Source organism: Budorcas taxicolor, chromosome 12, assembly GCF_023091745.1.
Source record: "Budorcas taxicolor isolate Tak-1 chromosome 12, Takin1.1, whole genome shotgun sequence".
Taxonomy (NCBI): Eukaryota; Metazoa; Chordata; class Mammalia; order Artiodactyla; family Bovidae; genus Budorcas; species Budorcas taxicolor.
The window spans coordinates 18951859-18974957 of record NC_068921.1 but is presented as its reverse complement, the minus strand read 5'-3'; the positions used below and the strand labels follow the sequence as shown (position 1 = coordinate 18974957).

Sequence of the window (23099 nt, the reverse complement as noted above, 5' to 3'; positions counted from 1 at the left end):
ACACTTTACAATGGCTTCTATCATTTATTTGGAATAATTTGTTTAAACAAACAATGGTAGGAGTAAGCATCCTGTTACCTTTTTGGGAAAACCTCTGTACGAAAATGAAGGCTGGCTTGTATTAAACTGTATTATTAGCTAATTCAAGGCCCTGTCTGCCAAGCAATAGCAATGTGTATCACTGACCAAGTCAAAGATAGACTATATCCTAGAATGGACGCTTGGAAAGATTGATGATTTCAGGAGAATCCTGAAATGCTCACAGGAGAATTTTCAAAGCTTGCTATTGCTTCAAGTGAGCAAGAATGATATGCAGAATCTCCAGGCCTCCAATGAGCAAGAATGACATATAGAGTATCTCTACTTTCCTAAAATAATTAAGTCTGAAGGCCATCAGATGGGACAGTGAGACAAGCACGGGTGCTAGGGGATGGATGAAGGGTAGGTGGAGGCAGCAGCATTCACCCTGCACAAACTCAACTGCTCTGGATAGGACTTTAGGGAAGGCTATGAGGGCAAGAGGGGTTTTATCCAGTAAGTAAAATACTGTGATAAACAGGGAAGAGTTTCTCACTGGTGATGATGGCAGTTAGAAATAAGGAAAGTGAGAAAATCAGAATTAATCTGTGGCACTAGATCAAATGGAGGTATAGGGTGCAAACTCATGACTTTTAAAAATAGATATGTATGTAGAAATATGTGTTCCTGCATGTAAAGGGTCTATGTGTGTCTACACACACACACACAAAACATACACATGTACATCTAGTTCTTGGCTTTGTCCACTGAGAAGAGGCCTAGGAGTAGCAAAATCCTATAGCATTAAGTATACTTACTACCCAGATCCTGACTTCTAAACACCACTGTCTGCTTAACAGTGTGTTAAGTGTCTGCTTAACTTTTTTTTTTTTTTTTTTTTGCTTAACTTCTTAACACCACTGTCTCAGGTGCTCTGAGAAACGGTCAATGTCAAATTTGAAGGAGAGAACTACATGATGAGAATGTAATATCATGTGCCAGAAAGGAGGGGCTCAAAGAATGATGGGGTGGGGACATGTCAAAAAAACTAGAAGTCAGCTTGACAAGGGCTCCCAAAATCTAAGACAATTTGAACCTCATAACTGATAACCACAGTAACAAAATATAACCCACTCAGTAAACAGGAATCCATGAGTTCATACTAATATAAATGAGAAGAGAAAGCTTTTCCTTTTAGTATAATGCCAAGTAATCAATGTAGAAGAAATTTTAAAAACCACCACTTGGCAACCATTAATCATAGTTACTGAATGATTTAGGGCAAGAATTATCAATGGATGTTAAAACTAGTGGGTGAGACTTTGATGAGGAACAAGATGTCTATACAGTATTTGCAAAATACTTATTACAAAGGGAGAAAGAACAACTTTACAGCAAAGAAACATGGTAGTTATCACCTTTATAGCTACTAGTAAGTGGCCCACCACTTCAAAGAGCATAACAGCATTACTTTTTTCTGATATACCTGCCAAAAAAGCATATTCTGACTATGTTCAATGACACCCACATTTTAAAAGATGTTTTGTTCACATTTTAGAGTCTTGTTAAACATTAAGACTGCTTTGAATTTAAATACATAAAGTTTAAGAAGCAGTACATAGTAAGAGAGTAAAACAATAAAGCTCATTAGAAAAGGCCAAAATATTTAAGATTTAAAATTATGAGAATAAGGCATGTACTTGGTTTTAAAACAGAACAGTAAGAACAATAAACCTTTCAAGGGCTTTCAAAGCTTACCTTAAATTTATACTTTGTACTACGTCTGAGATTTTTCACTGTGTAAGCAAGGTCTTCTCCATCATATTTAGGCTTAAAACCATATCCCTGGAAAGGGAAAAAAAGTCTTTATTAGATGCCTTACAGCAGAAATATGGGGAATAAGCAATATGTGAAAAGATTCAGGTCCTCTTCATCTTCTGCTATGTGCAATGTGACTAATGCCTGGTTGACTGTAATCTTCTCCTTGATGTTTCTATCTTGAGAAGACAGATCAAGAAATGCTACTGACCACTTGTAGGAGGATGAAGACCCCCACTTATTCTCAGTAAATACAGTAACCAAGAGAAGATCTTTGTGTTGAGGGAAAATCAGAGACAATGGTAACATCACCATCAGTAAGCTTATCCCTAGAACTAAGGTGAATTTCCCAGATGGACGTTGCAAGAATTAAACAAAACTATAACTATTTAACATATTTAATTCTCCGTGCACACACACTTGTGTTTAGGTGAAAGATGAATGATTGGTTGGGCTGGCAGGTTGAGATGTTATTTAGATTTGGCATTATTATTTCTAGCCCTAGGGACAATGCTTCACTACTTTCACAATGTTATTTTTTAAAGTTAAAAAAAAACTGAGATATAATTCACAAACCATGAAATTCCCATTTTAAAGTATAAAATTCACTGGTTTACAGTATGTTCACAAGCTTGTAAAACCATCATTTAATTCCTAGTTCCAGAATAAAGCCTAAATAAATAAAGTACCTTTATTTGCTGGTTAGCAGTCACTTCCTCTCTTCTCTTGTACACTAATATACTTTCTGTCTCTATGAATTTGCCAATACCTATATAAATGGGATCAGACTGCGCTCTTTTATTTAGCATGATGTTTTTAAGGCTCATTCATGTGTGGCATATGTCAGTACTCTATCCCTTTATATGGCTGAATGATATTCTACTAGATGGATATGTTACATTTTGTTTATCCAATTATTAGCATTAGTTGACGGACATTTCAGTTATTCCCACTTTTTGGTTATTATGATTAATGCTGCTATGAACACTGGGGTACAGAGTTTTGTACAAACATATTTTCAATTATTCTGGGTATATATCTAGGATGGACCAAACTATTTTCGATTCATATTGCTTCAAAGTAACTCTGAAAAGCTATGGAGCTATAAGTAACTAACAGAGGACAGTCTAACACTTGTTCAGCTCAGCGCTGTCTCACAGGAGATGAGACACTGTAACTGGATAGTATCACGTGAGGCTCTTCAACGTCTCTGTGGCACCTGGGGAAGCAGCGTTTGCACACAGGTGGAGAATGCAGACACGCTCTTTCTTATCTTTTAGAGTTGCTTGGTCTAAGGCTGTGATGATCTTGCCCTCTCTTTATTCTCCCCAAAACATATATACTTACATGGGGTCCGTGTTGTTCCCAGGCACAAAGTGCAAATATACACACACACATAAAAAACAAACCCCCCTCCAACATATTGAGAAAGCAAAAGACTGAGCTGTTCCTCACTTCCAGTCCTTTCCAAACAGTAACCAACCAAGGTTTCAAAGGGTCCGGGGAAGGAGCTGGCTATTGTGGCGGTATTTACTGTATCAGGATTAATGTCACACTGAAATGTTCTAAATACCCTATTTAAAATACATATACTTACTGAAGTTTCTTCCTCCATCTCTAAAATGTAAGAAATTCCTTCATCTGATGGCGTTCCTGAGGGTTTACTCCATTGTAAGGATAACCAAGTAACCCCAGCTTTAGTTAATACAGGACTTGCTGGCATAGATGGGGCACAGCCTGAGGTGTAATATAAGACTTCTTCACTAAAACCGCTGTCGAAACAAATGGTTTTTAAGAAGGAATGAAGAAAAGTTAGTTTTCTAAAGCCAAAGAACACAGTTTTGATAAATGACATTTTTGGTGAAAATGATAAATTTGATAATGAATTATAATCCAGGAATGTATCTTTGATGTGATAATATCTTTATGGTAACTAGGTCAGATACCTAACAATGAATTATTATTCTTTTAAAACTGCCATTTACATAATTAAATTTCTCTTATAGCTTTTGCTAGGTTAGTAACACATCTTAACCATATCAACAAAGTGATAATAAACTAAGGCAGAATTTTTAGTGGTTAATTTGGACTGTAAATAATTTATACAAATGAACAGTCTAAATACCTATATTAAAATGTATCTTACCTTGTACCATAGTCATTTTTGGCTGATAGTCTAAATTTACAACCCATTGCTGGTGACAGTTTAGTAATTTTAAATTGCTTCTGTAAGCCCATGTAACACTGACAAAATTCTCCATTCCCTTTTCCCTAAAAGAAAGTTTTTAAACATCACTGTACATTAATGTAAAAAGAAATCCACATTAATTCCTGACAGTAACATATTAGCTAGTATACATTTAAAGTCATCTTCGTTACATACATGTCATGAATCTCAAGAGAAGGTTGAGATAACACATCCTTTATACGACACTCGTTCATTAATGCAAAATTAAAAAATCAAAGGGTAGGCATCTCTGTATAGCTTCTTGAACTAAACATCCCATTTTAGAGCTGATGCTAAACCTCTGGCTTTTAATAAAAGAAACTCTTTCTGGGTATGGACCCCACAACTCTATGGGGGGACTGGTAGTGGTAGAAATAGGTTGATCTTCAACATGAGTATCTGGCTGCTCTCCGTAACCTATGAAAAGTTCTATGCAAACAGTTTTAGAAAAGGTCCCTCCTATGCATCTTCAAACCACCTAGACAGCTGCTCAACATCCTTAAAGTAAAGACTGATGCTACTACTGATTAGATTTAACACTGAAAAAGTATAAATAGATAGAAAAACTCCATTATATGTATTAAGATGGGAGAGAGAAAAGTCTACAGTTAGGACAAGTGAAGAGTTTCAGAAATTTAAGTGTTATATAAAATCGACAAATTTCTTATTTTCTACCCATTTCTCTATTGTGTGGTAGAGGTAAAGGACAGGGCTTCCCAGGTGGCGCTAGCGGTGAAGAACCCGCCTGCCAATGAAGGAGACATAAGAGACACGAGTTCAATCCCTGGGTTGGGAAGGTCCCCTGGAGGAGGGCGTGGCAACCCCAGTATTCTTGCCTGGATAATCTCCTCAACTGAGGACCCCTGCGGGTGGGCTACAGTCCACAGGGTCACAAAAAGTCTGAAGTGACTTAACACACACACACATACACGCACATACATACACGTAAAAGGTTACAGTGACCTCTGTCAGAAAATCTTTTAGTCTGAATTTGGTTGCTTTAACTCTAGTTTTAATAATGTTTATAGTGTATTCTATTGAGTTATCTAAATAGAAACTCATATCATCTCTAAACAATGATAATTTTGTCCCCCAGGCCAGCCACCATAGCTCTACTTCTTTTTTTTTGCTACTGTTTAGCTATAATTTCCTGAGGAATGTCAAATAAAGGTGGGAAAAACTGGTAACTTTGACTTATTTTTGTCTGGCTAGAAATGCTTTTATTGTTTACTGATAGTACTTCTCTTAATACGAAACTATCAAATAAGGGATTGCCCTTTTATTCCTAATTTGAGTTTTAAATGAAACTGGTAATAAATTTTATCAAATACTTGTCATAATTAATCAAGATGATATGGTTTTTCTTCTCAATTACTCTGATGCTGCAATAGACTGTCTAATTCTGTATTCACTTAGAACTTCCGGAATAGAACTTCCTTGGGCTGCGCCTCATTACTGTTTTAATATATGGCTGGAGTTTCTTCTACCCCCTCTGGCCCCTCCTCTTTGCTGCAGTGAAGCAGCAGGGCAAAAGAGAACATGGCAAATGACAGTAAAACAAAGTACTGAACAGTAAAGCCCAGGATGCTTGCTGTGGTAGGCCCCCAAAGACACCCAGATCCTGCACCCTGGAACACGTGAATGTGACCTCAGATGGCAGCCGAGGCTGTATAAATGTGGCGGAAGTCAGGCTCCTGAGAGTGGAGAGGTTATGCTGGGTCATCTGGGTGCCTCCTCAATGGAATTACAAGTATCTCTTCTAGAGGAAGGCAGAGAAGGACCTGAAGATGACCATGTGATAAGGGCAGCAGGGGGAGAAAAGGCAATCTGATGTGGCCATGAACCAAGCAATGAGGAAGCCTCCAGGAGCTGGAAAAGGCAAGGCAATGGGTTCTCCTCTAGAGTCCCTGGAGTAAGCAGGGCTCAGGTGCCACCCTGATTCTGGCCCAGTGAAAGCCAGTTTGGATTTCTGATTTCCAGAACTATAAGAATAAAAGTGTTGTTTTGAGGCGCCCAGTTTGTGGTAATTTGTTAAAGCAGTCACAGTAAACAAACATGCTTGCCTTTAAGGCTGATGTGAAAGAAAATATTCCATCAAGTTAATTAACCAAGTGATTGTTTTGACGGTTGGTTTAGTTGGAAGAAACTAAAACATCAGGAGGTCTGGTCAGTAACATTTTCTAGGAACACCATCAACTGACTCAAGCACCACATGAAATCATTCATATTGTTTTTAAAGAGGAAAAAAATATTAAACAGAAAGGTATTTCTGCCTGAAGGTACACATACATTTTAGGCTAATTTTAAAAGTTCAAATGTACTTACCTCATCCCATTCTAAAATAAAACTTTGGATTTTAGAGCCATTGTCACTAGGTGCCTAAAACAAACACCAAAAAAACCCCAAATGAGTACAAGTTAGTACGTTTATAAAAGGTATTGGTGATGATCTAATCTAAGGCACCTATTGTGCTATAGATGTTCTCTGGGATTTAACCCCGGAAAAATCTGCACAGAGAATACAGATAGAGATGTACATCCTATAATCCTTTTAACTGCCGGAAAAGAAAACAAAGCAGGAGGCTACTCAGATTTTTCTAAACTCTGAACAATCTCTTTTATCAAGAACTATGTTTTATCAGAAGGTTTTATCATCTTTAAGCTTCTGGGTTAGATCCTGTCATTTTCATTAAAACTCAACTTATCAATACAATCTGCAAGTGATACCATGTAATACACTAAAAAGAAAAAGAGCAAGTGTGCTGAGAGGAACTCCAAAGGCGCATATTTTCTGGATCTCCACTTCTAGGCTCCGTGTGTTGATTGCCTAAGACTGTTAATTCATCAATGTGTTAAATTTTCAATGGTGAAAATTTTAGTTCTAGTCATTTCCCCCAGGATTTGGTCACTCTAGAACTAAAGAATTTCACCTTTATTTCAGAACAAGGAAAAATTGTATTTTTTTCTCCAGGACATTTTTTTTTTTGAGAGCCTATGATAATTTAAATTTTTTCTGTTTCTTTTTCCATCCTCTTTTTGGTAATTTCTTTAAAATTTATTTATTTTTAATTGGAGGATAATTGCTTTACAATATTGTATAGGTTTCTTCCTCTAGGATTTCTGAATGTATTCCTGGATATCCATATAGATGAATATCTGTTTATAATTATTATAGCCTAGAACTTGATTCCATTTTCCAAGGTATCAGTGGTATAATTTTAACACTGTATTCCCCTAAATCCAACTACTATGCAACTTGGGAAAGACTGTACTTAATTTTATTCAGAAATTTACCAAGACCTATGTTATGATTTCAGAAAATCATGTCACCAATGACAACAATGCCTGTTCTATCTGGGATCCAATTCTGTCCAGTGTCTATCCACTTTATTACATCTTCTTGTGTAGTAGTGGGTCCAAATATTTATACACTAAAAAAATATAAAGAAACTGCCTGTTGATGCAGGAAATGTAAGAAACGTGGGTTTGATCCCTGGGTTGGTTAGATCCCTTGGAGAAGGGCATGGCAAACCACTCACTCCAGTATTCTCGCCTGGAGAATCCCACAGACGGTTCATGGGGTTGCAAAGAGTCAGACATGACTGAAATGACACAGCATGAATTCTATCAAAAATAATTTTATTCCTCCTTTATGGCATCATATTAATATTTGGGTTATTATGAATCTCATTTTAGGATAAAATTCAGGATATAAAGGTGTTATTACAAAATATAGAGAGCAGCAAGTTTGAGAAACACACACTGCAGTGTCAGCACACATTCAGTATAAGTACTGCTAATTATAAGCCAATCTTTTCTGTTATACTTATGTCACATGTATGTTATACTTTTCTGTTTCTGTTATATACATGTTATATATAACATATATTTTATGTTTCTGTCATAAAAATGTGTCATAAATATGTATCTGTCATAAAAATGTCATAAAAACATATTTTATGTTTCTGTTATAGATAACATATATATATAATTTATAACAAGGTTTCTGTTACATTTATGCTACATTTATACTTGTGTTATATAAGAAAAACTGTTAAGAGTGTTATTTTAGGATACAAGGAAAAAATGCCTATTTGATATATGTGAAGAGCAAGAGCAAGTTAGCTTAAACCTCCGTTTGTCTCCGAAAACAAATGAAGAAGTTTAATAGTACAGGGAGAAAAAAAAAGAAATAAATGTCCAGTTGGAAACACTCTATAGTCTTACCTTCCACTGCAAAGTAAGTGAATTTTTGGTCCGATTGGCTATCCTTGGTGGATTAGGTATGTCAGGTTCACAGCTCAAGGTGGTAAAGGTTTCAGCTTCGGAAGGAGTTCCCTTTATAGAATTGTATTCTGCCTGGACTCTGTGGTAATAAAATAAATTGTAGTTTTATCCTGCAGAATCACTGTATCCTACCATTCTATAGCATCAGCATTAAGTATCTGCAAGTCAGTAAAGTGCCCTCTAAATGTTCTATTGAGAAATACACATATCAGAAATAAAGGGTAACCTTTAAAAAATAGAAAAATAGAATAAACCAGTGGCTTTCATATTTTTCTAACTGCTCAAAGAAATACATTTTCAACAATGACTGTCTCTGCAATATGTATTTATACATACACACACATATATGTCATACACACAACAAAAGTAGTATTCTGAAACAATATCCTTAATTGGGTAATATACTGATATTTTCTATTCCATTTGAGTATATTTAATTAAAAAAATTCTGACTAGAACCCACAAAATTAATTTCATGATTCAATAGTGGTTACAATCCAGAGTTTGAAAAATATTAGGTTGGATAATACTTAGAGTTCATCCACTGGGAGTATAACTGAAGACAGTTTAATAGGATAATCTCAAGTACAAGTGTTCTTTTTAAAAATAGGTGACTGAATAAACTGTTATACGAGTCCCAGCTGGAGAGGCCCTATAGTCTAAAAAATAATTTTGTGAAATCATAACAGAAGAACTGTGCAGAGTAAAACAGTAGTATCTAAGCTATCCCAATTAAATGTTACCAAATTCTAAGAGTTTTAATATTCCAAATTCTTACAAATTAGGATGGAATAAATATACATAAGTGGAAGTTATTATTTATGATTTTGCTTTGTAAAAATTTCAAAAGCTGGCACAGTCTTCCAGTGCTAAATCAGGTATTACAGATATAGTATATATATGATCTGTCAGTTCAGTTCAGTTGCTCAGTCGTGTCCGACTCTTTGTGACACCATGGACTGTAGCATGCCAGGCCTCCCTGTCTATCACCAACTCCTTGAGTTTACTCAAACTCATGTCCACTGAGTTGGTGATATATACTCATTCTAATCCCTAAGTTGTACAAACCAGGCCATTTACCCTTCAATATAACATTTGAGATAAAAATTTTTTTGGCGAATGTGTTGATAATTATAGCAAAAGAAAAATCAAAATCCACAAACTCCATGTTTTTAATCCAAAATTAATATTGAAATTATAGTCTACACTTTTAAGGAAATCATTAAAAACAAACTATGCTATAATATATCACATAAAAGTAGCATATAGGAATTCCTTACTTTGCATGGTAATCTGTAGCTGGTTTGAGATCATTTAAAGTGACACTGGTTTCTTCTCCTCTGGGGGGAAAAAAGGTAACATATCATTATTTGATAAATATAGCATTTTTAGAGAATGTGTCTTATGTATACTACAGTTTGTGGAATTTTATGAAATTATACTGCTTCTTACTTTCTTACTTGAAATTATACTTACTTCTTACTTACTTTGTGGTTCCCAACTGGAACCACATTCAGACTGTATCAATAAGCAATTTGCGTATTTAGGATACATGCCACACTTAGGTATGTACCTGCATAACACTTGAAAACAAAAAGGTGTGCTAAGTAAATGGACTGTATAAGCAAGACTGTGTGTATGGTGTGTGTGTGTAGTTAGGGTAGCTATTTAGCTTAACTGAAGAAATGGAACCATTTTCAATTACTGGCATATAGTTAAAATGCTAAGTAACACATGAAATCAAAACTGAAATCAAAACTATCAAATTTTTACAAGGAGTCTGCCACTATTGGATTTTATTTAAAATATAATGTGGAACTTTATTTAAAATGTTACAATTTAATGAGTAGGTTTCTAAAAAGTGAATCACAATTTAAGGTAAAGGATTTTTCATAGACACTATTACATTTTCAAATATAATAGCACATATTTTCTTAAATAATTATTTGCTACCACTATTATTTGGACATGTAGCCAACAAGTTAGCCTGTTTTCTCTTCCTTTTCTTTTAAATCACTGTTCTCTGTTCCATTTCCTTCAGTCAAGTTTCTCTCCTCTCCACTTAATGGACTTCTTCCTCCTGTCCCCCTCCCACTTTCCTTCCAGGTACCCTGTTTCTCAAATCAAAGCCAGTGAACAGCATGAGAAAGAAAACATGTCTCACTGAAGGAAGGACACCTTACTGAACCGGGGCAGTTGTAGTAGCAGCCTCAGAAAGAGACTTTAATTGGTGCAGGATAATGAGATGACTGAGGCTGACTAATGTCCCTCTTGTGCTCTCTGGTCAGGCTGCAAATGGAGATAAATTCTTTCCCTTAGGAAGCAGTCATATCAAACTAGAACAGCCATTAACACAAAAAAGAAACCTTTATGTTGATGGTCCTTTACTCCCTATTTAGCCTGTTAGGTAGGTTTGCTCTTTTAAGAAAATGAAATAAAATACACACAAGGGAGTCTCAACAAAAAGGAGGGGACCTTGTTACTAGATGACAGTCACTGAAGCAGTTTCACGTTCCTTTCTTCCCCATACTAGCTTTTTTTTTTTTTTTTTAATACACCATGGTTGATTTATCCAGTGTTTTGTGTTAGTAATGATCATTCAAATGGCTAACCACGTCCTCCTTTACAATCTTCCTGGTGAAGTTATATAACAGTTACCGATTTTACTCTTTTTCACCAGAATAAACAACTTCTATATGAACAAGAACAGAAAAATAATTTATTTTACAGCTGTCAATCACAGAGTCACAATTTTAGCCACTGACACTTTCTAAGGTTTGCTGGAGCATAACACACTTTTGAACCAAGAAAAGAGAACTATGGCATTTTCAACACACAAATGAGGAGCAAGGGTACTAAATTCATTTCACAATAGGACATGAGGTTGTATATGTAGGAATGAAAACCAGCTCCCTAGAGGAGCAACACTGCATGAGCTCACAATGTAAGAGTTCTCCATTTCTGGTCCTGGCTTCTACATACTACAATTTATATTTATGTCTCAGGAATATGTAGATAGTGAAATATCTGTTAGGGAGCCTATTGAAAAATAAAAAAGCTGAATGTGGCCAATGAAAGTGAATTATTCCAAGGGAGCTGTAGACAGAAATGTGAACCAGCTGGCATGTGGACTATTTACACTGAAATCAGTATCACCAGTCAACTTATAGATTCAAAACAAAAGTAAGAGAGAAAACAGCACAGAATTAGTATTAAGCTCTTTATGATAAATCATTAACTTATATAACGGGAAGGAGTAAAACAAAACAAATACCTACGCAAAAACACTTTTGTATTTCCCATCTTTCCCAGTGCTTGAGACCAGAATCTCATAACCATAGAGCTCTGGTACAGTCGTCTCATCTGTTTCACCATTTATGAGGCTGGAAGGCGGTGACCAGGTAAGAACTACTGTCCTTGCCTGGATGTCGGAGGCCTGCAAAAACATAATATTTAAAAGCTCTCTGAAACAACTGTAATGTGCACAACAAACAGCACAAAATCTAATAGGGTTTCAAGATTAAATAAAATGTATCTGTAGTTACTTACATAAAATGACTCACCAATAGAAACCTGCCCATTTGTAAATGAGATACAATCTGCCATGAAAGGATAGATGGGTTCGACAAAGTTCAAAGACCATTTTTTTTGGCTGTTTAAAACAATTACTGTAAACATCATATACAGTTGAAAGAATGGCAGAAAAAACTCACTTGTAACATACTTGAAAGGATTCATTTCCTCACTTTAGAAAGTGTCTAACAATAAGAAAAAGACCAAAACCTTAAGAGAAAAATGAGTAAAAGACTGGGACTGTCAAAAAAAAATAACTGAATCATATTTAAATAACAAAATATATCTAACTACCTTCATAATTAAATAATCTATACATAGCATAACTTTCTCTTCTTTTCATTTGTATAAGTTTTTTACTGAAAAATAACACCTCACCATTTCAGAAAAGTTTATTTTTCTTTTAATTACTAGTGAAGAACCCTTTGGGGTGCTTAATGGGTCTAAAAATTCAGTTTGTATGAGCATTTTACTTAATATTAATCTTTTATCTGATGGAAATATTTTTCCTATCAGAATGACAGCCTTTATTTAGGCTATTTTAAAACACACATTAGCTTTCCAGATGGCGCTAGTGGTAAAGAACCCGCCTGCCAAGGCAGGGATGCAGGTTTGACCCCTGGGCCAGGACGATCCCCTGAAGGAGGGCATGACAACCCACTCCACCATTCTTGCCTGGAGAATCCCATGGACAGAGAAGCCTGGTGGGCTATAGCCACAGGGTTGCAGAGTTGAACACGACTGAAGCAACTTAGCACGCGTGCATGTAAAATACCCAGAAAATTTTATGCAGCCAGTTTTGCTGTCTTCTATTTGCTTTCTTCTATTACATCTGCACACAAATAGGACTGGGGAATATTAACCTTCTTCAATGGTTTGATTTTAACTCTTTCTGCAACTGGAGCTATTGGATTTATTTTATATGGAAATAATTTTCTTTTTTTAAATGATTAGCAGTTGTACCTACACTCTTCATTAGATCTCTGCCTGGTCCAGTGATTTTGAATGTCACTGAGCGTATACTAAAACCTTGTTTTAAAAATGAATTGCTGGTTGAGTATTCTGCCACACTGATTAACAGCTTCGCTCTCCTTATGTCAGATCTGTATTGATCTATTATTACTGATCTCACATTCCTTACATATAGTTAAATTTTACATAAGCCCTAAACCTATCAAAATCCTATGTGAATATACTAAATGTAAATGTCAAGAAAATACATGTGATACTTACCACTGGTTTGACAATGTTGGAAAGAAGTGCTTCAAAAGCTTTAGTTTCTTCATCTTTTTCTTCAAAAAAAAAAAAAGGAATAAAAAAACCCCAACTTAAATGCAATCATCCTGCTCCCTTCACAATATGTCTTCTAAAACATGTAACAAGAGGTTGGTGTTTGGGAATTTTATTTTCTAGTTTTTACTCCTTAGTTCATATTCAGCAGTTTGTGGTTTTTTATAGAGTTCTTCTGCCTCAGTTTCTATTGCCCTTTTAACCATAATAACTAGTTATAGTGCCACTATATATATCCCTTTAAAAAAATAAAGTACTCTCTCTTAAAAGTCCTTATTTGCCAATCTCATACCTCTTAATGACAAGTTAACTAAGCGTTTGTTTCATATATGCCTTAATCGTGGCTCCCAAATAGGAATATAATTGACCTGACCATAACTTAAAACCACCACTGAAGTATTTGAAACTTTAGCTTAACTCCTCTGAAACATCAGTGCTGAAAAGAATGATCAGCAGGTCTCAAAAATATGGGAGAACATTTTAATAAATGTTTATATTACAAGCCAAGAGGCTGTGAAAGCACTAAATTGATGGGAAATAGAAATTTTAAAGAAAAGGAAGTGTTCTCAGATTTCTTATGGTGGAAGTCACAGGTTAGATGAAGGATCTGAGGGAAACAGAAAAGAACTTTTGAACAAAGAAATGGAAACGACTCTGTCCTAGCTATAACATTTATAGAGTATATAAATGGATTGGTGAACTACATAACTGGTTGCTATCAGGAACTTGTATAAGCAAAAGCTGGGAAGAATAAGAGTTTTGATTAAAAACCCCAGTTTAGCCTTATTTAGGTTCAGGAAGAAGAACAGAATCTGGATGAACTTTGAGTTTTCCTATCAAACAGAAATTTCTCAAGGTTAGTAAAATTTATGATATAGGTGTATTAATTGAGCTTTCCCAAAATGTAAAAAGAAATACCCTAGTAACAATTCAGGTTCTAAAACTTACCCCTCACATTTAGACCGTGTTATGCTATTAACCTACAGTTTATGTGAAGCATGATGAAATGACTGAAAGGTCAGACTATATACTTTTAGTAGGTTAAAAGATGATAAAAAGACAATTAGAATATATTTTAAATAGTTACCTTCTATTTCTGTATCAATTTGTGCACCGCCTTTCCCCTTTCCTGACTTGTTCTTCACTGATCCTGTGTTTGTACCACTAGCATTCTGCCCTTTTGTAAGCCCATTATGTTCACTTATAGGAGAAGGGCATTTCTGGGGTGATGATGGTGGACTGCTCATCTTATCTTTCTGGGTTCCTTGGCGATCCTTTAATTTCTTCTGCAAACGTTCGTATGTTTTACTAGATCTTTCATCTCTAAAGTTGGACCTTCCATGTGAAGAGTGAGCATCTAAGAAGAAATAAAGTAAAAATCATTTAGAAAAGGTCGCTTTCTCCAAACACATTTATGGCATGAGAAAAGAGTAGGAAATAAATCTATCATTATATTATATAAAACTTATAATTCAAAGAAAAATCTTGCACAACACAAAGCTATTTCTGTGTCTCCACTAACTGAAGAGAACCAAGCTTTATGACTGGATTATAATTATAATCTTACAGATATTTTTTTCCTTCCTCTTTTCTCAGTATTAATCTCCATAGAAACAGCCTGGTCCTAAGCTATGACTGTCACAGGAGGGGAATAAGACCTGAACTGAGCTGTGTAGAGTTCTTTTATTCTACATTAATTTTAGCACCTCTTTCAACTTCAAACATCTTCTCTGAATAACAATGGCTTTTAACAATGTAAAACAGTAGTATACTGTAATAATTAAGATTTTTCTTATAATTTTCTCACATTTAAGAAAACTAGGTCATAATTAGGAGTAAAAAAAATGAGAGAGACTGATTTGTAGTATAAACTCTTGCTATCAAAAGTATGTTCATTGGGCTACTGCACGAGACTTACCTGGGAATTTGTTAGAAATGCAGAAAACCAAACCACACTCAGATCTACCGAATTAATACGCATTACTTGGGCAATAGAAATAAGTTTGAAAAAAATGTAATATATGACATGTAATTTATCTACGACTTACAGGCTGTGTTGCATAATTTAAAATTTGTATTTAGAGTTATTTCTTCTACAAATTTACTAAGCTTGAATGACAAGTACTGATTAAGTGCAAGGAAAACAGTGATAAAAAAACAGATTCAGTTCTTCAGGGCTTTACAGTTACATAAGGGAAAAAGACTTCTAAAGAAACAAAAATAATCAAGTTGTGTTCAGTTCTGTGAAAGAAACAGGTTTCAGAGACTGACAAGGAAAGGTTATGGGAAGATCTCTGAAGGCTAAAATCTAAAGCAAAAAAAAAAAAAAAAAAGAAAAAAACCCCAAAGCAGCAGCAGCTCACATGTAAAGGGCGGAAGAACACTTCTGGGAGAGAGAACACCATGTGTAGAGGCACTGAGGCAAGAAAGAGCTTGGTTCTGAAAGACCGGAGGTGGGGTGCGTACACGGGAACAAGCTAGACAAGGCAGACTGAAGCCACAGAGCAGGATCTTGTCCAAGGCAGTGGCTGGCAACCAGGCCCAACTGTGGCCCCAGGAGTCATTTGGCAGTGTCTGGAGACACTTCTAGTTGTCACAGCTGGGTTGGATGAGGGTGAGGGGTGGAGTTGTGTGCTACTGGCATCTAGTGGGTAGAGGGCAGGGATTCTTCTAAACATCCTACAAAGCCAGTTCTGTCCTCCGCAGTAAAGAGTCATCCTTCTTCAAAGATCAAAAGTGCTGAGGTTGAGAAATTCTGGTCAAGGGGAAGGGTTTAGGATTTTATTCTAAATGCAGGGGAAAGTCACTGAACTCTATTAACTAGAAGAATGGTCTGATTTACGTTTTTTTTCTTTCTTTCTTTCTTTATTTTTTAATTTTAAAATCTTTAATTCTTACATGTGTTCCCAAACATGAACCCCCCTCCCACCTCCCTCCCCATAACATCTCTGTGGGTCATCCCCATGCACCAGCCCCAAGCATACTGTATCCTGCGTCAGACATAGACTGGCGATTCATTTCTTACATGATAGTATACATTTTAAAATGATTACTGTGGCTGAGTGTGGGTGGCTGTGGGCAGGAATGACAGCAGAAAAGCCACTGGAAGGCTGTTGCTGCAGGTGTCCTGGCCAGAGGTGATGGTGGACTAAGTCTGAGTAGCAGTGGAGAAAAGCAGTCATATCTGGGAATCTTCTGAAAGTAAGACACCCACTGATGTGGGGGTTGAAAGAGGAGGAATCAAATTTGGTCATCTGGTTTTCACTTGTGCAAACTGAGTAGACAGTGGTACCGTCCATGGAGATGAAGATGACACAGAAAATCAAGTTCCATAATTATGTTTTAAAATACTATAACTGAGATATATGAGACACTTAAGTGGAGTTATCAAGAAGGCAGTTAGGGAGTAACCTGGTCGCCTAGTGGTTAGGATTCCAGAGTCCAGGCTTTTAATACCACGGCCTGGATTTAATCCCTGGATTGGGAATGCAGCACAGTCCAAAAAAAAAAAAAAAAACCCACAGACAGAAATAAAAGCCTGGGGCTCAGAGGAGAGGTTTTTGACTGAAGATACAAATTTTTAAAAAAACTGTCAGTCTATGGATGGTATTTAAAGCCACAGGAAAGAGTAAGATGATTATTTTGTGTATATGTAGCTGTCTATTCTTCCCAACAATTTATTAACTCCCCGAGGGCAGAGATTATGTTTTGTTTTTTTTCCCCCCAGTATCTTATAGAACCTAGCAATGTTAGTTAGTGGCATCAGAGGCTTCAGAATTTAACAGTAGCATGATCATTCCTAACTAAAAAGTTTCCTCAGAGAGCAGCAGGACAGACAAGTAGACCCCTGGTTTGAATGTGTCCCCAATGGAATGTTGCTGCACGATGTAAGTTACTTTCCCTTTCTGATTTTCTGTTTACTCACCTGCCTTGAAGGGTGGGCATGAAGATGAAACATTTAACATATTTTCTAAAGTTAATTTTTACTGGAGCATAGTTGATTTACAATGTTGTGTTAGTTTCTGGTGTATAGCAAAGTGAATGGGTTACACATATACATGTATCCTCTCTTTTTTAGATTCTTTTCCCATGTAGGTCATTACAGAGTACTGACTAGAATTCCCTTAACACAGTGTTTGAGTGATTAGAAAATTATTGTGATAGTTACCATTTTTTGGCTTCTTTTATATAAAGTGATAATAGTAACTATTATATCCAAGCAAAGACCAGCCAACTCCATAAAACAAGAATGCTTTCTAGATGTCTTACCTACATCTCCATATACTTGTGAAGACTGATACTGCGGCATATACTGCGTTGCCATGTCTCCGGCTCCGGTTACCGGTGAGTACATGTGGCGTGGTGGGGGGGGCATCATGGTTGGGACAGGAATGAAACCAGGCAGAGGAGGGTGTGGAGAGCGGTGGATGACTGTGTGACCACCAGGATGAAACTCTGGTGCCTGAGGAACCACAACAACTCGTCGAACACCATTGTCTTCAATAACCTATAAAATGAACAACAGATTAAACGTTTCTTCCATAGGACGTTACAGGTTTTTCCAGATATGTGAAAGTAAGAATTATTACACCAATTAGAAGTTAATTAAGAAATTTTAGAGAACATGAAAAGATTTTATTAAATACATTATATACATATGAATTAGCACTGAACAACATCAAGTAGTTTTGTTACACAATTGAATGTAAATCTTAAAACACAAGATTGGCTAAATAGTAAGATACACAGTGAGTTAGGATATTCAGTATTTATCTTAGGCGTGACATGCATTTAGTGATACAGTTAAAATGTAGCAATGGGACCAAGTGTCTCAAGGGACCTTCTGGTTTCAATATATCAGGGTCAGGAATTTCTTTCTTTTTGTGGGGTAGGGAAAAAATAAGATGTGGAAAGAACAGAAACTGTGAAACAGCAATGGGGAAAAAAACTGGATCCAAACTCCCCAGATCAACTGTATATTGAATCTAGGCATAAAACTCTTAGAACCATGACCAGAACAATTTTAATAGCTGAAGATCATGTCAAGGTAGGCAAAAACACTCCCAGTTAAGGAAAATATCTGTGGCTCTAAGTCTTAGAAATTACACATTTCCACATAGGGGTCACTCTGTGGAAAAATATTTTTAAAAATGACAAGATTTCCCTTTGAACCTCACTGGAACAAGGAGAACATACAGGAAGGACTAAAAAGATACAAGATTTTACCTCAAAATTAGAAATCCTTCTATGAGAAGAGTTCGTTATCTTTTAGACTTTAATAACAGAAAATGATTAAAATGTAAAGCAGTATCTTAAAGGCAAATGGGAGGCCTGGCGTGCTGCGATTCATGGGGTTGCAAAGAGTCGGACACGACTGAGCGACTGAACTGAACTGAACTGAATATTTTCACATTTTATTATGGAAGAATAAGTTTTACTATGCCTAAACAAATAGCAAATTTTGTTCATAAACACACGTGCTTGGTAAGGATGTTAAAAAGCACAGTACTTGGATACAGATAAGCCTAAGTTACAAATAAATTACTGCTTTAGAAAGAATATAGTTGCTATTAAATAGATTATTAAACTTTCCCTGATGAAGTGTGAGATGACTTGTGAGAAAACACGGAACCAGAAGAGCAAATGAATCGCTGTCTTGATACACTCAGTGAAGAGTACGTTTGTTTCAGCACAGTGGAGACTGCATATCCCATGTCTCCCTATTTAATCCAGTTCTGGATTCAAGCCTGGACAACTGCCTATGACTGGTGGAAACAACGTCCTATCTGGAACCATAGCTGAAGATAATCCGGAATCTGTTTACCATTTTCCGGCCTCTAACCTACAGGATGGGACCTGAGAACCTACAGGATGGGACCTGAGAGGAAGTCTGAAATGGATTCTGAGTGAGCCAAACCACAAGTGTCTGCCATTAACATACCACTTTCACCTTTATCAACGTCTGACTCATAAATCTTAAATGACCCCCACTGCTGATAGGATTGCATGGTACATACTTTTCAACCTAGCATTCCATCTGGTTCCAACCTCTCATTATAGCTGTTATCTTTCTTCCACACCAAACTCTGAACCCTTCATTCCAGCCAGGCTGGTATACTAAAACACCTATTTTCACACTTACCTGCATATTTCTTTATCTTGTACTTTGGCTTATGCCATCTTCCCTCTTCATTTTACTTTCCCCCAGTCTATATCTATGAAAGTCCCATCCATCCTTCCAAATCTAGCACTAACCACCTTCGTTCATTAAAACAAAATTTGTTTTTGAACAAAAAGATAGTGGTAATTTAGGAGAGAAAAAACCAGTGACACGTTTGTGTGGGCACACACTAACAGCGGCAGACAAACATGGCAGCAAAAGTAAGTTATCTAGCATGCTGCATGGCGATAAACACCATGGACAAAATCAACACACCAGGTGAGGGGGGTCAGAAGGACCATGAGAGGGGAACAGTTGTAGTATAAAAGAATGATCAGGATAGGCCTCATTGGCAAAGTAAAATTTGAGCAGAGATGTGAAGGAATTGAGGGAATTAGCCACGCAAAAATCTGAAAAGACTGTTCTGGGAAGAGGGAACAGTCAGAACAAAGCCTTTAAAGTAGGAGTGGCTAGGAGGAAGCCAGTGTGACTGGATCAGCGTAAAGGAGGAGAAAAGACAGAAGCGGATGAGATCAACAGATACAAAATGGTAGAGATGATGGCCAAGTCAGGCAGGTAGTACTGTATAGGCTATTAGGGACTATATGTACTCAGTGAGATGGAGGACCATCACAGAAACAAGTGGTTCTCATCGAGGGGTGATTTTACTCCATAGAGCAACAGTCTCCAACTTTTAGGAGGACTGGTTTTATGGAAGACAGTTTTTCCATGGACTTAGAGTAAGGATGGTTTTGGAATGATTCAAGTGTATGACATTTATTGTGCACTTTATTTCTATTATTATTACATTAGCTCCACCTCAGATCATCAGGCATTAGATCCTGGAGGTTGGGACCCTTGCTGTAAAGGACACTTGGCTGTATCTGGAGTCATTTTTAGGGCTTCCCAGGTGGCGCTAGTGGCAAAGAAGCTGCCTGCCAATGCAAGAGACGTAAGAGATGCAGGTTCAATCCCTGGGTCGGGAGGATCCCCTGGAAAAGGGCATGGCAACCTACTCCAGTATTCTTGCCTGGAGAATCCCCATGGACAGAGGAGCCTGGTGGGCTACAGTCCATGGGGTCGCAGAGAGTCGGGCATGAATGAAGCGACTGAGCATGCTTGGAGTCATTTTTTGTTGTCACCCCTGGAGTTGGAGGCACTAACTATTTAGCGAGTAGAGGTCAGGGATGCTGCTAAATGCCCTACACCACAGAGGACAGCCCCCCCATAACGAAGAATTACTGGCTTACACTGTTTATGGTGCCAAGATTGAGAAATCCTGATATACCCTTACATTTACTAGGGTTACTCTGGCTGCTGAGTTGAGGACAGACTGTAGGGCAAAGCCAAAAATGAGGAGGTCATTCAGGAAGTCATTGAAGAAATCTAGGCAAGAGATGGTGGTGGCGTGGGCCACAGTGCAGCAGTGCAGGGAGTGAGAAGCTGCCCACAGTCTGCATGTCTTTAAAGGCAAAACAACAAGCTTAGCTGATAATTCCATTGGAGAAGTGTGAGAAAGTTTTGGAATGATGGTATTTCACCAACAGTGAGAGGGAAAGCTGTAGGTTAGAACAAGCTACTTCAGCAGAGTAGGGAGAAGATCTGGAGTTTTAGGTTTTGCACATGTAAGTCTGGTAAGTCTGTAAGTGGAAATGTTGAGTAGGCAGTTAGATAATAGTGGCCTGTAGCTCCACAAAGATAGGAAAGGACACACAGGTAAGGCAGGAAGAAAACTTGAGAGTGTGGAGTTTGGTTAAGTATATCAGGGAGAATGGACTGATTTGTTAAGTGTCGCTGATAGGTTCAATAAGATGAAGACTTATGGACTGATCATTGGATTCAGCAATTTGGAAGTCACAGGAACCTCGATGAGAGCAGTTTTAGCATAATCATAGGGGCAAAGCCTGAGTGGAATGGACTGAAGAGAGAAAGTGGGGAGCAGAATTACAGAGCTAAATTTCCTCCCAATTTTGAAAAGTTTTCCTGTAGAAGGGAATATGTAGGGTGGTAACTGACAGTAGAAGAGTCAAGCAGCTTAAAAAATCTGTTGCTGTTTTTAGTGGGAGCAGTTACAACAAGCTGATATACTAATGAGCATGATCCATCAGAGAGTAAGAAACTGATGATGTAGGGGCGAGAGAGAGCGAGCTAGAGTAATGTCCTTGAGCAGGCAAAAGGAGAAGACAGGACTCCAGCTGGGGCGCAGGATTTAGATAGGAGCAGAAAAGTCTGTCTGATCTAGATGAAAGAAAAGTACGGATTGATGAGATGAGAAGGTGAAGAATGTAACTTCAGATGCCGATAGAGATGCGGGGTTAGGAGTCTGTAGCTTCCTTGATTGCTCTCTGTGAACCCTTCCCTAGATACCAGAATCTCAGTGTTCTCTCCTTCCTATCAATTCTATTGCATATATTCTCTAGCATCTGTTTGGTGTCCTTAACACTGTAGTATTTGTTAATTTTCCAACATGTCTTACTCTATAATTTAACTCTAAGTTTCTCAAGGGACATGTGTTAACTATTTAATCCTCAAAACAATGCTAAGATAGGTAGCATTATTATTTCCATTTTTTTTTAGACAGGGAAACTGACGCATAGAGATGTTAAAGAACTTGCAACGTCACACAGGCAGTAAGTGGAGGAACTAGTAACTGAACTCAGGTAAGCTGGCTTCAATTCCATGTTCTTATTCACTTTGTCAGCACAGAATCCACAAATAACTGGCTCCTAGTGCCTTTTTAAATTTCACAAACACAAGTGAGATCTCATCAGTTAAAAAAGAAATGGCTAAATTGCTTATGAAATTAAAACCACTTTTCTGCTGAATAAGAACATTTCAAATATACAGATAAGCTGAGGGAAGGGAGACTGGGGAGTTAACTGTTTTAAAAGGTTGTGAAATGAGATTTCAACAAGAAACCTGATTTAAAATAGTCTGGAAGCCCTGAAGAGGGGGAACTCTCATGCACTACTGTTTGCTGTCCTTTGCAGACTCTAGCAGGAATCACATACCTTGCATTTCCCAACCGGAAGGAAGCTTACTTTCATACCCCAGCTGGAGGAAGGAAAATTTTTCTCCTTGCTTAGTATGGCCAACGAGAAGCTACCACAACTAGCCTAATCAGAAGCAGCCATAACCCTCAACTCTCTTTCCTCTGATGGACTTTGCTCAAAAACCACCCCTTCCCAACTCCCCTCTTTTCTTTAAGAATGGTCCTCTTCTTTGTTTTGGGAACTTGCCTATGGTTTGCCATAGTTTGCATGTCCTGTACTGCAATTTCTCTGCTATTCCTGAATAACATCATTTTGCTGTTAACTATGTATTTTATTTTTAAGGTTGATAAGGTACAGAGTTCAGTTTTGCAAGAAGAGTTCTTGGGATGGATGGTAGCGCAACAGTGTGAACATACTTAATACCACTGAACTGTACCTTTAAAACTGTTATGGTATATTTTTAATGTGTATTTTACTATTAAAAGAAAACAAAATAAAACTAAGATACAGAGATTAAAAAAACAAAAGCCAGATCAGGATAAAGAGGGTGTGGAGAACTCCACCACTTCAAGAAATCATCTGAGCAGCCAGTTACTTCAGAGTAAGGCCAGAGACCTCAAAACTATCTGCCTAGTCTCTAGCTGCCAAGAAATAGCCAAGACACTGAATTTTACACCAACAGGGTACAGTGATGGCAGAGATTAAGATAAACAAGTTCTGAGAAGGAAAAAAAG

The 23099-nt window shown here is 37.1% G+C and overlaps 1 protein-coding gene across 1 annotated transcript in view; it reads right to left on the bottom strand.

Annotated features, from left to right (window-relative positions):
- FNDC3A (fibronectin type III domain containing 3A) overlaps nucleotides 1-23099 on the bottom strand; it is a 111059-nt gene that overhangs the window by 16233 nt on the left and 71727 nt on the right. Inside the window, exons 5-14 of the mRNA XM_052650072.1 lie at nucleotides 17482-17719; nucleotides 14300-14569; nucleotides 13156-13214; nucleotides 11628-11785; nucleotides 9630-9689; nucleotides 8290-8428; nucleotides 6389-6442; nucleotides 3983-4107; nucleotides 3434-3608; nucleotides 1777-1863 (exon numbers count right to left, since the gene is read on the bottom strand). Coding sequence (XP_052506032.1) covers nucleotides 1777-1863; nucleotides 3434-3608; nucleotides 3983-4107; nucleotides 6389-6442; nucleotides 8290-8428; nucleotides 9630-9689; nucleotides 11628-11785; nucleotides 13156-13214; nucleotides 14300-14569; nucleotides 17482-17719 — 1365 coding nt within the window. The remainder of the gene's footprint in view (nucleotides 1-1776; nucleotides 1864-3433; nucleotides 3609-3982; nucleotides 4108-6388; nucleotides 6443-8289; nucleotides 8429-9629; nucleotides 9690-11627; nucleotides 11786-13155; nucleotides 13215-14299; nucleotides 14570-17481; nucleotides 17720-23099) is intronic.